Below are 14,325 nucleotides of genomic sequence, written 5' to 3' on the forward strand. Positions count from 1 at the left end.
TGGAGCACCCTCAACCCCCTCCCCATTCAGCAAAAGATAAACCTGAAACAATTGCTTGTGTCTGCTAAAGCTATTAGTGAAAAGAGCCAGGAAAAAAAAATAACCTTTAAATCTGAGGAGCTAGAAATGGGCCAAGAATCTACAGCACAATTTCAAAGCAGAAGCCAAACAAAGAGAAGTTAAGGAGAGCACTCAGCTGCATAGTGTGTTACCTGGATTGTAACAGGGCCCACAAAACAGCTGCAGACAGAGCTAGTGATGATTTGTCCAAAAGGCCATGGGCCACAGAACTCCCACTCATTCTGTGATCCCTAAAGTTACATGAGAGCATGGCCAGTTTCCAAAAATTGAAAAGCAAATATACCTAACTTGAAAATGCACTAAGCATAATTTCCACACTAAATAATCCAATATAGCACCAAGAATATAAATATTATTATCATGTGTATGGGTGTAATATGTATGTGTACATGTTTGGGGCAGGCATACATGTGCATGGAGGCTGAGGTCTACATGGGGTCTCTTCTTCAATCTCTTCTTTCTTAAATTTTGAGTTTGCATCTGGAGCTCACCAATTTGACAAGGCCCCAGGATCGTCATGGGCAAACCTCCCCAGTACTGGAGTGACCTTTTAAGTAGGTTCTGGGTATCAAACTCATGCCCTCATGTGTGACATGGCAGTACTTCACTGAAGAAGCCATATTCCTGAGTCTTTTTAATGTGTTTTTTATATACAAATCTTATAAATGATAATCAGAAAAGGTTTAAATGTGTTAAGACTTCAACAATCAATCAAAATAGTAGTAAAACCTTAATATTCATACATTCTGCCACAAAACGGTTTTAACGCTACAGCATGGTGTGAGTGTCAAGGTGCTTATTACTGTACAGGATTCCACAGATTTCATTGCAACAGGAACACATTGTTCCTGACAGGAGTCTGAAACCTCATCCAAGGCCCCACCAACCTTGGTGGCTGACAACACTGCATTCCACATTTCACAGCAGGGAAGACTGGCTTCCAGTGGGGAAACTTTACTATCAGCTTTTCCAGAAAGCCTGAAAGGCCAGCAAAACTGAATTGCTCTTCCAGAACACAAGAACACCATTGCCACCAAATGCTAAATCCCTTAACACCCTAGGGCATTTCCTACAGCCTGCTGCATGCAATGAGATTTTTATAACATTTCTCTTTGAAAAGTTTCTTCAAATAACAGCACTGTAATAGTAGTTACAATAACAATAGCAATAATAGCCGTGATGACAAAAGTGATAACCAGTCCCCACAACCCAGCTTCATAGAAGCACAGAAGGGTTAAGTCATACACGAAAGGTCTCACAGCCAGGAGATAACTCTGGCTCAATTTATTGAGTGCTTGTGTGCCCACAGTGGTCCACATGACTTAGTGCACTGACCAATGGTTGATTTTCAAAACAGCACTATAATTTTGGTAGTCTGAAAGAGATTGGTCCCCATAGACTAATATATGTGAATTTGGCCCCTAGTTGGTGAAACTGTTTGGGAAGGATTAGGAGGTGTGGTCTTATTAGAGGTGTGTCACTGGGAGCAAGGTAGTGTTCTCTCTCTCTCTCTCTCTCTCTCTCTCTCTCTCTCTCTCTCTCTCTCTCTCTCTCTCTCTCTCTCCCCTCTCTGCCTCCTGGCTGTAGATGAAGATGTGAGCTCAGCTCTCAGCTGTTCCTCACTTCACCATCATAGACTCTAACCGTGGAACTTCAAGCTAAATAAAATGCTTGCTTTTATTGCCTTGGCCATGGTGTTTTATGATAAAAATAGAAAAGTAACTAAGGCAATAATTATGCACAATTTAGTTAAAAAAACTAAAACACAAAGTAATTTGTACTATAGAGTTTTTGTGATAAATACTGAGTAACCATCAAACTATAACACCTCGTTCTAGCTCCAGCCCACATGCCGGTTTGTAGTGCTTTCATGAGTACTGATACTTGGATTCAAATACAAATCTACCTCAATCTAGGACATGACTTTCAAAACAGAGTTTTCTCCTCATTTCAGCTATACTAGACAACAACTTTAGTACACAAAGGCATACAATGTTGGTATACTTCGGTGGGAACACAGACCAGATGACTACTTAGAGATGTAAATAATACCAGTGTAACTGTCATATACAGAAACACATACTTGGTACTCCCAACAGCTATAGCATCATTTGAGAAGCTTGCTTTGCCAGAATCCCAAGCTTATTGCCTTTTGTGTGGGGGCACAGCACAGTGTATCTGTGTCCTTGTATCACCCTGATGGCCTAAAGCACACGATAGGGCAAATTCATACTCTATGTCTCTGACCCAGGCATGTCTATGGAACCATGGCTAAGCTGTGTCCTCTGCACACTTCCTCAAAAAAATCTACATCCACTCTGATATTTCTACCTAATTCCAACCACCACTGCTTCCTCACGATGGTGGTAATTATTACCCTAAAAAAAGTCTTGAAAAGTCAGAGTCAGAAAGTCTTGTATGACACCCAAGGGTTTTCCTGTTGTCTCCCTGTCCCTCACATGACTCCCAGTGCTGACTGCAACCCACCCCAGCGGCCTGGGATCATATACTCAGTAGTATGATGCACAAGACATGACAGTGGTTGGAGCACTATTATTAAAAGAGAGTTTAAAACAGCTGTACATTATGCTGAAGCACTCACTCTTCCCTCCACAAACAGACGGTCCTGGATTACAAGCAGCACTTGACCGTTTAAATCACGACAGCCACCACATTTAACCAGCTGGGCCATATTCTCCTAGCGCTGCCTGTTGACCTCCTCAGTCGCAGCTGCTCAAATGAAATTCTCATTAGACAACCTATTTTCAGAAGCCAAAGGGCTCTCTGATTAAATATATGTATTTAGATATAGAAGTCCTTTTTAAAGTGTTCATTTTCTAACAACTGTCGCTTATGTTAGGACCCAGCTATGCTGGCAACAAGATGGGTAACACAGGATAACTAGAATTCATCATTTAATCACAGCTGAAGGATTTTTATCTTGGAAGCATTCTAACCTGGCTCTATTAATCACAGCCTTTCTGCGCGCTGTTAGCCACTAGTATCAATAGGATTTTACAAAGAAGAAGATTCTGAGATTTAGTCATTCAATACACTCCTATGTCTCTCTACTCAACCATCATTTCCCTATGTGCCACATAGCCATTCATCAACTTATGACATTAAATCAAAGTTAAATTCACAAAAGGCAGAACCCTTGTTCATCTTCCCATCAGCCTCACTGTTGGGAGGGGGTGCTTCTGACAAAATGCCATTATTCGTCAGATTCTCTGCAATCTAGTCAAGCCACGCTCAGGGAGAACAGTGATATAGTGGATCAGAGCATCTGCCTGGAAAGTTGCTGTTTTACTATGTAAGCAGCGGTTTAAATGGACAATGATAAACTTCATACAGATGAGTTTCTGCATTAAGAGAAATGAGAGGGATGGTCTTTTTAATTTGATAAAGAGACAAAACATTTTCTGGGAATGACTCAGAAAGGTCCTCATTTATCCTGTAATCCATACAGGCTTGTCAATCAGCTGATCCTAAAATATGGCCCTCAAATTGTGAAGTGGAGGGGAAGATGATATATGCGAACAGCTCTTACGTGCCCTGTGAGTTGTCCTGTCCCACCTGAGAAGTCAGACCCAAGGCTTTAAAGATCCAAAGCAAAGCAGGTACTGGGGGGACTGTCTGGCCTCCTGAGAGCTATGCTGTGATCCTTTTAAAATCAGAAATCTATCCTAATCTTTAATGACCTTTCTATATTTCCTTGATCTCCCACTGCCTTCTAGTCTATTGCTACCAGAAGACAACTGAAGTTGGTACTCAGGCTTGAGGAGGTGGCTGCGTGGCTAAAGCACTGGCTGTAAGAGTATCAAGACCTGCATTCGGGATCCTAGTATCTATGTGATGCTGGACACAGTAGTGTGCATCTGTTATCCCAGCATGCTTATGGGAGAGGAAAGGTGGAGATGGGACCATCCCTGGAAGGTTATAGGGCACTTAGCCTGGTGTATGCAGTGGCAAAGGACAGTAAACACTGACTGCAACAGGGTGAAAAGTAAGGGCTGACACTTGAAGTTGGTCTTTGACCTTCACACAGTCTCTAAAGCAGGTGTGCTGCATACACATATGTGGGTATGTGGGCATGCACATGTGCATATGTGTGTACACATGCACACATTTAAAAAATGGGATTCAAACTATAACATTATAAAACTAGAAACCATGTTTTGCTCCCACTTGCAAACCACGTTCTCACACTTTATTGTACTGATTATATCACCACCTTCCTATTTGCCCAGAGTTTAAAAAAACAAAACAAACAACAATAAAACCCTGAGCTACAGTTGGACAACCTCTTGGTTTACACACTCACACATCTTCACAATTCCTCTCCTGACTCCATCTCCATATGCCTCCCTCCTTTCTCACTTCTGCTGCCTTAGTTCAGGCCCTTATCATCTCTAGCCTGGAACAATGGCCTAAATGCCTGTCCCTGTTCCCATCCGTCCTACACTGAACTGCCAGATTCACTTTCTCAGAGCAAAGTTCTAGTCCTTTGCCATGTAGAACAGAACAGTTGGCAGCTTCTCCATTACTTTCAATATTTCATTTGAATTTTGTAGCCAAAATGGCAAGGCCTGTCAGGATACAAACACAGTCTAGTTTTCCTATCTTAATAACCCCTATGCAAATTCTCCTCAAGTTTGAACCTGAAGGCTGGCTGTTTAACATTACAAATGCCCTTCCTCAGCCTGCAATGTCTTTCCCTGCATTCCACCAAAGCAATGCTTTCATTCTCCAGACTAGTTAGGACTCATTCCTCATAGAACCCTCCGGTGGCTTTATAGGCAGGAGCAATCACATCACCTTGTATACTCCCAAAAATTTGATCTGTTCAGCTCTCATGAACCTGTCACTGTTAGACTTAAGACTGGGTTTCATTCACTATGTGTCCTATGCCTTTTACTAGACTATGAATTCTTTAAACTTTTGAGACTCCCTTATGCATTGTGAGCACAGCATGTAATCTAGTGTCAGCCTTCTTAACTTTGAGTCCACAGACCCCAAGAGCCAGAGAGATAGAACTCAGATGGAAAAGCAACCTTTCCCCAACTAGCTCAGACTGAGATTTTTGCCTTTCCACGGGTGATGGGTGAAAGCAACACCTGCTGTGGCTGCAGTATTATCACAGTGACAACAGAAAGTCCTCCAATCTCCCTGTAACTGTTAAAACACCTGCATGTATCAGTTACAGCACTGCTACACTAGAAGGGCGTGGCTGGCCCTACCTTAAACTCTATCTTACTGTTAACAAAAAATCACATTCTGCCTTACCATATTTTAAAAATTACTTGGGTATTTAATATTTTTCACTTCTCTGTAAGTCTATGGATTTTATTTTCTGAGTTTACCATAGCGCTAAGAGAGGAGTTATAGGCTTCACTAGACTGTTGAAGAAAGTCATAGAGAAGATAAAACTCTGAAAGAACAAAAAAGTCAGCTCAGAGTTCACACACTAATGATCACATGTGTTATCCATAATTGTTCATCGGCCCCTCTAGAGCATACTTGTTCATGTTTTTAATATAGATCAGAATATACCAATCATCTTCTTTCACAATCTAGAGATGAATGTAAGAAGCATATTAGAAATGACTGACAATTAGAAAAGAAATAAACAGATTGAAACCCAGTATTGAAGATGCAATCAGTAGATATGAGTACACATACACACAGTGTACCCTCAGGTGACAAAAAGGACCAATCACACACATGGGTGTGTGAAAGATATATGTGCTATATGCATCAAGCAAGCACAAGAATTCTAAAGGTCTGTAACTAAAGAGAAATAACTGTAAAGTTGAGCATCCAAATTACCTCAGTGGTCTCCAGAGGCATCATTACATCGAAACACAGTGGAATAATTAATATTTATAATGTAATAATCATCAGGAACATCTCAAATCCACATAGTTTGCAGTTTATAACGGACTTTCATATTCATTGTTTGGGTTATTTCTCAAAATGTTTCAATTGCCATGTTAAATAATAAGACCACAGCAACTTTTGAATTCGGTGACTTGGAAAAACTGAGCTTTGGGTAGAGTGTCAGACAGGGCTGCAGTTCCTAAGTTACTGCAGAATAGCCTGGGTCATCAAAAGCATCAAATACATGCCAGCAATCTGATTAGCATGACAAGAAAGTGAGGACAACTTTTTAGTCATAGTTCCACAAATATCAATAAAAGACAAACGTTAAATATTTACAATAATAAAATTCAATTAGCCAGGAACTACCTGCTAATCAAAGTTCCCTAGAGTGTCACCGAGCTCTAGATTTCACTTACAAGTGAAAATTCCAGGGCTAGGTCAGGCCTGAAGCACACAGCTAAAGAACACATGTACACACTCAATGTGATACCACACAGAGGGTTCTGTTTAAATGCATTGGAGAGTCCTGGAGAGAAGCTGAGCGCAGAAGCCTGCGCAGGCACCGCATCCCACCTTTGGAGAGCATTGGCGGCTCTCCACTCTATGCCAACATTCAGGAGTGAATGTGAAATTTTACGTGTATAACAGTCATAAGATGGAAGAGAAATACATTAGAAAAAAATTTACTTCATTTTTAAATGGGACATATTATTAAAAAAAAAAACCTATCTGTCAAAAGAAAATAAGAGAAAAATCTCTAAAACTGTATGTAGCTAGGAAAATTCTCTTGCTATCTATTTCCAGGGTAATGGTTAAGGTCAGTTCTAATCCTTGGGGTATTGTAAGAAACAAACAAACGCACAGGTTTTGAGAAAACTGGGCCTACCTACTTAGCACACTTAATGGACTTCAGTCAGCTGTCACCATAGTAACCTCTGAGTGACTATTCCCAGCTTGCCTTACGTAGGCACTTCTGGCCCTTGGGATCCTGGTTATTTTGCTATGGCCGAAGGAAAAAAAGCCCAGAGGGGAAGTCCACATACCCTCTTGTTCCGTCCGAGTCATCTCCTCCAGCTTCTTCTGCTTCAGCGTATCCACCACATCGGCAAGGCTTCCTTTGCGGCGTTCCGGGGTTCCAAAAGTAACACTGTTCATTATTTCGCGCTCCCGACTCCCTTCGTCAGGCTTATGTGGTGAGGTAGACGTATTTCGGAAGGAATATAGGGAACATAACTTATTATTCTCTGACTCCTAGAAAAATAAAATGAGATTGTAAAAGTCATTAATATATAGGTTTCTTTCCCAGCCACTCCAAAAAGAAAAAGAAAGAAGAAAACCTAATTGCTGAGGATAGCTCATGAGTGTCACTAGTTTTAATAAATTATCTTAACAAAATAAAATAACTCAGTGAGACAAACAGAACTGCTTGTCCGATAAGCAAAGCTGAACTTTAAAGTAGAAGTTAATTACCAAAGAAACTAAACTCAAAGCCCAGGTTCAAGCTGTTTCATTTTTGAGGTAATAAAACAAAACTGGACATCTTGGCTGCTCCTTCACTCATACTTTTAATTTATGAGCATCCAGTTTCGGTGAGCCGGTAGAGAATTGGTAAAGTCTTTCTCCCTAACTGGGTCCTTTCATCAGCGATACTCTTTCCACAGACTAAAATATGTACATAGCACAAAAAAAAAAAAAAAAAAAAAAAAACAAATAAACAAATTTTGTTTTTACCATTTAGAAACTTTAGAAATGGTGGTAGTGCCAATGCCCAGCATTCACTACTCACTAGGAATTAGATAAAATGTCTAACCCTGTGCCAGAGAGTCAGCAGTATCAGTGTCCTGCATGCTGGTGTTTGTAGGACACCAGCTTACTTCAGGCTGCACACATGGCCATAGTTGCAGAAGCCCCTGCCCACCCTCAGCCTTGCCCCTGATGCTCCAGCGCACTATAGCATGCCGTTCACATGGCGTTTAAAAACTGTCTCTAACAACAGTAAATTGCTCATTGCAGAAATGTTTGAATAGAAATTACTTCCCAGTCTACAAAAGTTTGCTAACTACTAGGAGGCCCGTCTATAGCTACAGAGAGGGAGCAAATCTTAGGTTAAAATACAAACACCACATGAAAGCTTTTCGAAAAGGAAATAATTTTGTATCTCCAAATAAGAACTGAGAATCAGGGATAGAGAAATGTCTCAACTGCTAAGAGTACATACTGCTTTTGTAGAAAACCAGAGTTCAGTTCCCAGCACCCACACAGTTCATTTCAAAGTTTTACAATTCCAGTTCCAAGGTACTGTGTCTGTGGCCTCTGTGGTCACCTGTATTCCCATATTCACACTCACAAACCAACACATACACGTAAGTTAAAATAAAATAATACTTATAAAACTTAAGAACCCAGGGTTAGAGACAACTGTTACATGTCTGTAGCCCTCCATATACCTTGCCTCAACAAAAATATTCCTTTCCTGATTAAAAACAAGAACTCTGAGATGTCTAGTCTTCAGAAACATCAACATTCTAATGGCTCCTAATGTCTTCTTCCAAAGGCAGCCCTGCCAGCTTGAGCGAATGAGGCTGGAGCTGGGTCAGAGGCAGAACACTGGCCTGGCATGAAAAAGACCCCAGGTTGGTCTCCAAGAACATGTGACAGAAAGAAACTGGTGCTGGAAGAAATGAGAAGCTAGTGAGACAGTGGTGGTACAGCGGGAATGTAGGAGCTAAAGCAGCCAGTCTCCACTGCACTGAATGAAACAATGGCTGTGCTCACCAGTACTGCTGCCACCATTCACATGGAGAAAGGGACCAGAGACACCCCGCCCCTCAGCATGGTGCTGAGCCCCCAGAGCAGAGACGAGGGGGGGGAACAGATATAGCACTGGGACTAGAGGCATTGTTATGACCCTCTAACTTAAATACTGTGATTACTTGAAAATCTACTGAATGGACTGTGTTAATAGATGAACTGTGTGGTATGAATTTCAACAAAACAGTTTAAAACAGTGTGAGATGAGTCTTCTGCTCCTTGCCTTCATGTTATTGCTATCACAACGCCAGAGGGGCTATCTACAATGATGAAATCTGAAATAACTTGAAAAAGACAAAGTAAATGGAAGAGGCACGGTCTAGAGTTCTTTATCTTGCACCCAGATACCTCTGTTACCCACGGAAGACTTAGCCTCCCAGCTAACATCTAGAAGCATTCTGTGGAGAGAGCTGAGAAGCCCCTCTGTGCAATGCTTGCTGGGCATAGGCTTCGACTCCTTAGCATGCTTGGTTCAGTCTCCACATTGCATGAACAAAGTCCCCAGAAACATAGTTGCAGTGCCACTGTGACTGTGATATTGGTAATGATCACTAGATTCTTTATCCTTCATTTTCCCTCAGATGCAAAGTATGCTTGTATATCCCAAAAATAAAAACTAAAGCCCTGGCACAAGCTCAGAGGAACTGAATGACAAAACAGTGGACCAGGAACCGGCTCACTGACAGGTGACTCCGTTGACCAGAATGGAGATCCCCTCACAGGTGTCAGATAGAGGCTGAAAGGCTCTGGAGAGGCACTCTAGACCAGCATTCCATGCATGGAGTGGCATTTGTCCCTCAGGCTCAAGTTCAAGCAGTCCTGTAAGCTGGTTATTGCTTATCTGTTAGACTGTGTCCTTTATTTTATGGTCATGGAATGTAATTACCATCATCCTATACCAAAGACAATAACCATGGGCTCCTTTATTTCATTGATGATCCATGCTGTCCTCTGTCCCATGATCTGTGCAATGTGCCTCTACACTAACAAGTACAGAACATGAGGTTGCAAAGTCATCATTTCTTTCACAACAGCCACGGTAACTACTCATATGTTCCCAAGGCACCAACACAGGCATGGAGTAAACTCAGAAGAGGCTGAAGTAGTGAGAGACTGAAACAAAAGTGCTTATGCTGGCATTTGGAGACATGGGGAGGGGATGTGCCTATCAGTTTAAATGTAATAAAATTTCATAAACACTTGGATTTTCATGAACAGAGATCTGCTTCTAATTCTTTTGAGTAAAACTGACAAGCAAATCAACGTATCTTTAAATTTTTGACTCATAGGATGGCAGCAAGAGGAAGGAAGGGAGTAAGGGAGGGGCAACGAGAGAGGAAGGGAGAAAGAGCAGGGAGAGGGAGGGAGGAAAGGGGAGAAGGAGGGACACAGAGAGAGAGAGAGAGAGAGAGAGAGAGAGAGAGAGAGAGAGAGAGAGAGATCTATAATGGCCCCTCCCAGGAAGACTCAGAAAACATCATGGAAGGGAGGGTGGAAAGAGTGTAAGAGCCAAAGGTCAGGAAGGACAGCTGCAGCACAGTGTCTTCTGGCTAGAACACAGGCACAGGCACAGCGCTCATGATCTCAGAGCAGCTGTGGAACCTGTACAAAGTCTGTACGAGATCAAGCCATCGGCACTATGGCACGGATAGGAAAGGGGCACTTGGCAAGGAACCACTCTTAAAGGGAGGGAGTCAGTTTTCTTCAGCAGTATTTACAACCAAGTATAATAAGCATTTTTTAAATTTTTAAAGAAGTACACGACATGAGTCTGGGAGGAGGATAGGCAAGAGATGAATTGGGGGTGGGGGTGGGGGTGGGGAATAGTTATAGTCTCAAAATATAGTCTCTATGTGAACTTACCAAAGAAAATATAGTCAAAATAGAGGGAAAATTTAAAAAGAGAGCAGCAAACAAACTTTGATAAAAGATTTTGAACCACTCTAGAAAGTTACATCATTTTATGGAAATTTTCTTAAGGATAATTTATATATATATATACATAATTTATTTTGTAATTTTCTAAGAAAAGACAGGTTCTATGCCAGACCAACTGAGAAATATGTGCAAAGATTTTTCTGTATCCCTAGCATGTAAAAGTATGGTAGCTCTGAGACATAGGTCCTGACCTCTCTGTAGGATAGAGTGCTCCCTAAGAAGACAGTAAAATAATCTATGTGGAGACTGGAGAGATGGCTCAGTCTGTAGGGTGCTTGCTGTGCAAACATGAAGACCTGAATTCAGAGCCTTGCTCTGATGTAAAAGCTTGGCATGGTGTCAGACAGTCAGAATCCAACTGCTAGGGAAGAGACAAGCCAATCCCTGCAACTGAATGGCCAACCATTTTATACAAATGGGTGAGCTATAGATCTACTGAGGGACCCCATCTGGAAATAAAGATGGAGAGAGATGGAAGAAGACACCCAGCATCATCAACCCTGACCTATGAAAGGATACACACACACACACACACACACACACACTACAAAAAACAGCTTTGTAAATTTTTAAATTGTGCTTGGCTTTAACATTGCAATGTGGATATAAAAGAGACAAAATTCATAAATCTAGTAAGTTGTGAGAGTCTTATAAAAAACAAGACAGGAGCTGACTCCCTTCCTTTGATCTTTCTTTGGAAAACAATTACTAAGTCACATGAGTGATCACAGGAGCACCAAATAAAGCCAGGAGTGAGAAGCTCAGTGAGCAGGCTACTGTCGCCCTCAAAAGAAATGTTTCCTCTTGGCCTCTCTTCTCAATGGTTCCACCAAAAGTAGCAGTTTTTTTTTTAAACTGTTTATCCAATCTTCTAATTTTTCCATCAATGAATAGACTATTTCTGTAATACAGAAAAGCAAAAGTTACTTTGGAGTTGGATACTTAAAAGAAGCAGAGGAGATTCATTTATGAGCCTAAAGCCTGGTCTGCTTAAGGATCTTCAGAGTCCCTTTCTTATGATCTCCTGAGAACAGCCTCTTCCATCTTCAACTGAAGAATTTCAGACAATACAAGAGAATCATTATGGGCTAAAATTATATACTTGCATATATATATATATGCATGTATATATGTATATATGTATATATGTATGTATGTATATACATATATATGTATGTATATATATAAAATCTCCTCCCCCAAACTCCTTGCCTAAACATAGTATGAAGAGGGGGGTCTTGATGAGATAGTTATTGATGGAGTAAAGCCCTCATGGGTGAAATTTGTGACTCAAAAACCTATTGGCAACTTAGCCAGGCCTTTTTTGTCATCCTTCCCTTTCAACAATAAGGGCATTGTTAATTAGCCTCCTCGGTGCAGTAATGAACACCCTCTAACCATCATGAGGCTGGGGAAGGTCTCACCAGACTGAAACTGCTGGTGCCTTGATTTTAGACTTTCTGAGTACTTTAGTTAGTTTTCTAGTAATGTAACAAATGCCTGAGATAAATCAACTTAAAAGGAAGAAAGCATCATTTTGCCTATGATCTATAAACCCTAATCCTACTTTGGGCCTGTGGTACATATCATGATGAAAACATATTGAAAGCAAATACGGAAAAAAGCCTGACCAATGAGAGTGGGAAGAGGGAGGGAAATGGAGAAAGACTAATATTAGGGCCCCAAAATTCCCTTCAAGGGCACAACTCCAATAGTTAAAATTTCCCACTAGGTTCCACTTCTCAACACCTCACAACATCACCTCATGCTAAGAGTCAAGCCTTAAAACATGGACACTGGGGACACTCCTCCAAACCACACCACCTGCCTTCAGAACCCTGCAGTATTAATAGATTCTGACTGTTTTGAGTTATTTAGTTTGTGAAATTTTGTTGTAGCAGCAGAATGACTGACTCTATTACATCATTTCCTGTTTCTCCTCCAAAATTATGCAACATCAATCAATGTCTTCTTCCATGTTACAGTTGTTAAAATATCTTAAGAGATCAAATAGTAGTATCTAAGTATGCTCTGTTTACCTTTCCCCCTCATTTCTCATTTAACATAATTCTCAAACCCCTGTACACCCTAATCTCTATATTTCTCTAGAAACTACTCCACTAAATAGTGAATCCCCATCTTCTTTCTGAGGGAAGCAAGCCAGCCCTCAGCAGGAGTGTCTCTGCCATGCCACTTGGATGGAGCTGGCAGGTGAACATCAAAAAGCAGGCTTTCTTACTCCAAGCCCAAAGCTCTTTCTACTCATACACCTATAAAACAGTCACCTCAACAGTCTAATGCTGTAATTCCAAACAAGCCCACCTTGTAAACCTTTCTGTTCCCACACATCTCTCTCCAGGAGGAAGATTTCCCTTCTAAAAGACTTCAATTGTATTTTTGATACTAATCTAACCTGAGAATTAGCAAACTGAAGCTGCAGTTGCTTGCATCCCATTCCATAAAATATCCTTCCAAACTGAAGTACTTACAACAACATTCAGAACTGTTGGTTCTGTCTCAGGGTCTCTTGGGAAGCAGCAGTTAAGTCTGTGCAGTAGCCAGCTATATTAGAGACTTGCTTAGAGGTAAGGTACCTGAGCAGGAATGTTTCAAAGGCTCTGGGTTGGAATGGCTAGAGTTTTGAGGACACACTCCTTTCTCTATTACTGTGTGACTTCTCCATATTGTGTCTGCTCTTTCACCTGGCTTCTCAGGGAGAGAAGGCTATCGCTGACACCTTGTAAGTCAGTCACAGCTTTCTATTCAATCTTTGAGTCTTGGAGCTTACCCACAGTCTCAAGGATGAAAGTTAGACTACCTTTTTATAGACTTGAGCTATAATTATATGCTCAAGAAGTTGCTGTGAGAAGTAAATCATTTATAAAGCATTTCATATGGTAACCACCACTAGCTATTCAGGAACTCTTTATTACTGAATCTAAATGTCCTTTGTCTGTGTGCTTTATGTTACTTGTCTCTTCTGCATACTGTCATGATAGCCACTGGCACTACTTTTAGGATTTTATTCATACTAATTCATCTGAGTGGAGTAATGAGCCTAGACTACATTATACCCTTTGCTCCCAAGCTGACTCCACTAGGTACTGGCTCCTCACAAAGCTCCAGAAACCTGAGCAATTAGATTTTCTCTAGGAATGTTATCAGTGAGCACTTATCCTACACATGCAAGTGAGCTATCTCCTCCCTTATTCAAGGCTCTGAGTCAGCTGGGCTGTGGCCACACCTCAGTGAGGAATGTGGATGGGCAGCAGTACACAGGCAGAGGAGTGAAGTGGACTAGTGCTGCAAGTGTCAAACATGGTGTCCAGACATGGGAGCTGCAGAGCAGAGAACAGGAATGGGATTTTGCCTATATCCTGGAGTGGAGACCCACACTGTCACTGAAAGAAAGGCTTGAGAAATGGCCTAAGTCACTGATTGTCAGGACAAAGTAATGGCCTCTCTTACCCTTCCTTGAGCATATAAGCAAAATGAAATAAAACGCATGCATTTTTGTGCTTTGTGTATTGTCAATTTAATGTGCTTTCCTATTTATTTTTTCTTTTGAAATGTGGCCACATGTATCCCAGGCTGTTCTTCAACTTACTATAT

At 41.2% G+C, this 14,325-nt stretch overlaps 1 protein-coding gene across 20 annotated transcripts in view; it reads right to left on the minus strand.

Moving 5' to 3' along the window:
- Positions 1-14,325, minus strand: part of Sox6 (SRY-box transcription factor 6) — a 586,344-nt gene that overhangs the window by 280,667 nt on the left and 291,352 nt on the right. For all 20 annotated transcript variants that reach the window (XM_076941377.1, XM_076941314.1, XM_076941365.1 and 17 more), the window contains one exon: positions 7,008-7,215. In XM_076941377.1, the coding sequence (XP_076797492.1) occupies positions 7,008-7,215 (208 nt within the window). The remainder of the gene's footprint in view (positions 1-7,007; positions 7,216-14,325) is intronic.

The sequence above is a fragment of the Arvicanthis niloticus genome, chromosome 1 (assembly GCF_011762505.2).
Source record: "Arvicanthis niloticus isolate mArvNil1 chromosome 1, mArvNil1.pat.X, whole genome shotgun sequence".
Taxonomy (NCBI): domain Eukaryota; kingdom Metazoa; phylum Chordata; class Mammalia; order Rodentia; family Muridae; genus Arvicanthis; species Arvicanthis niloticus.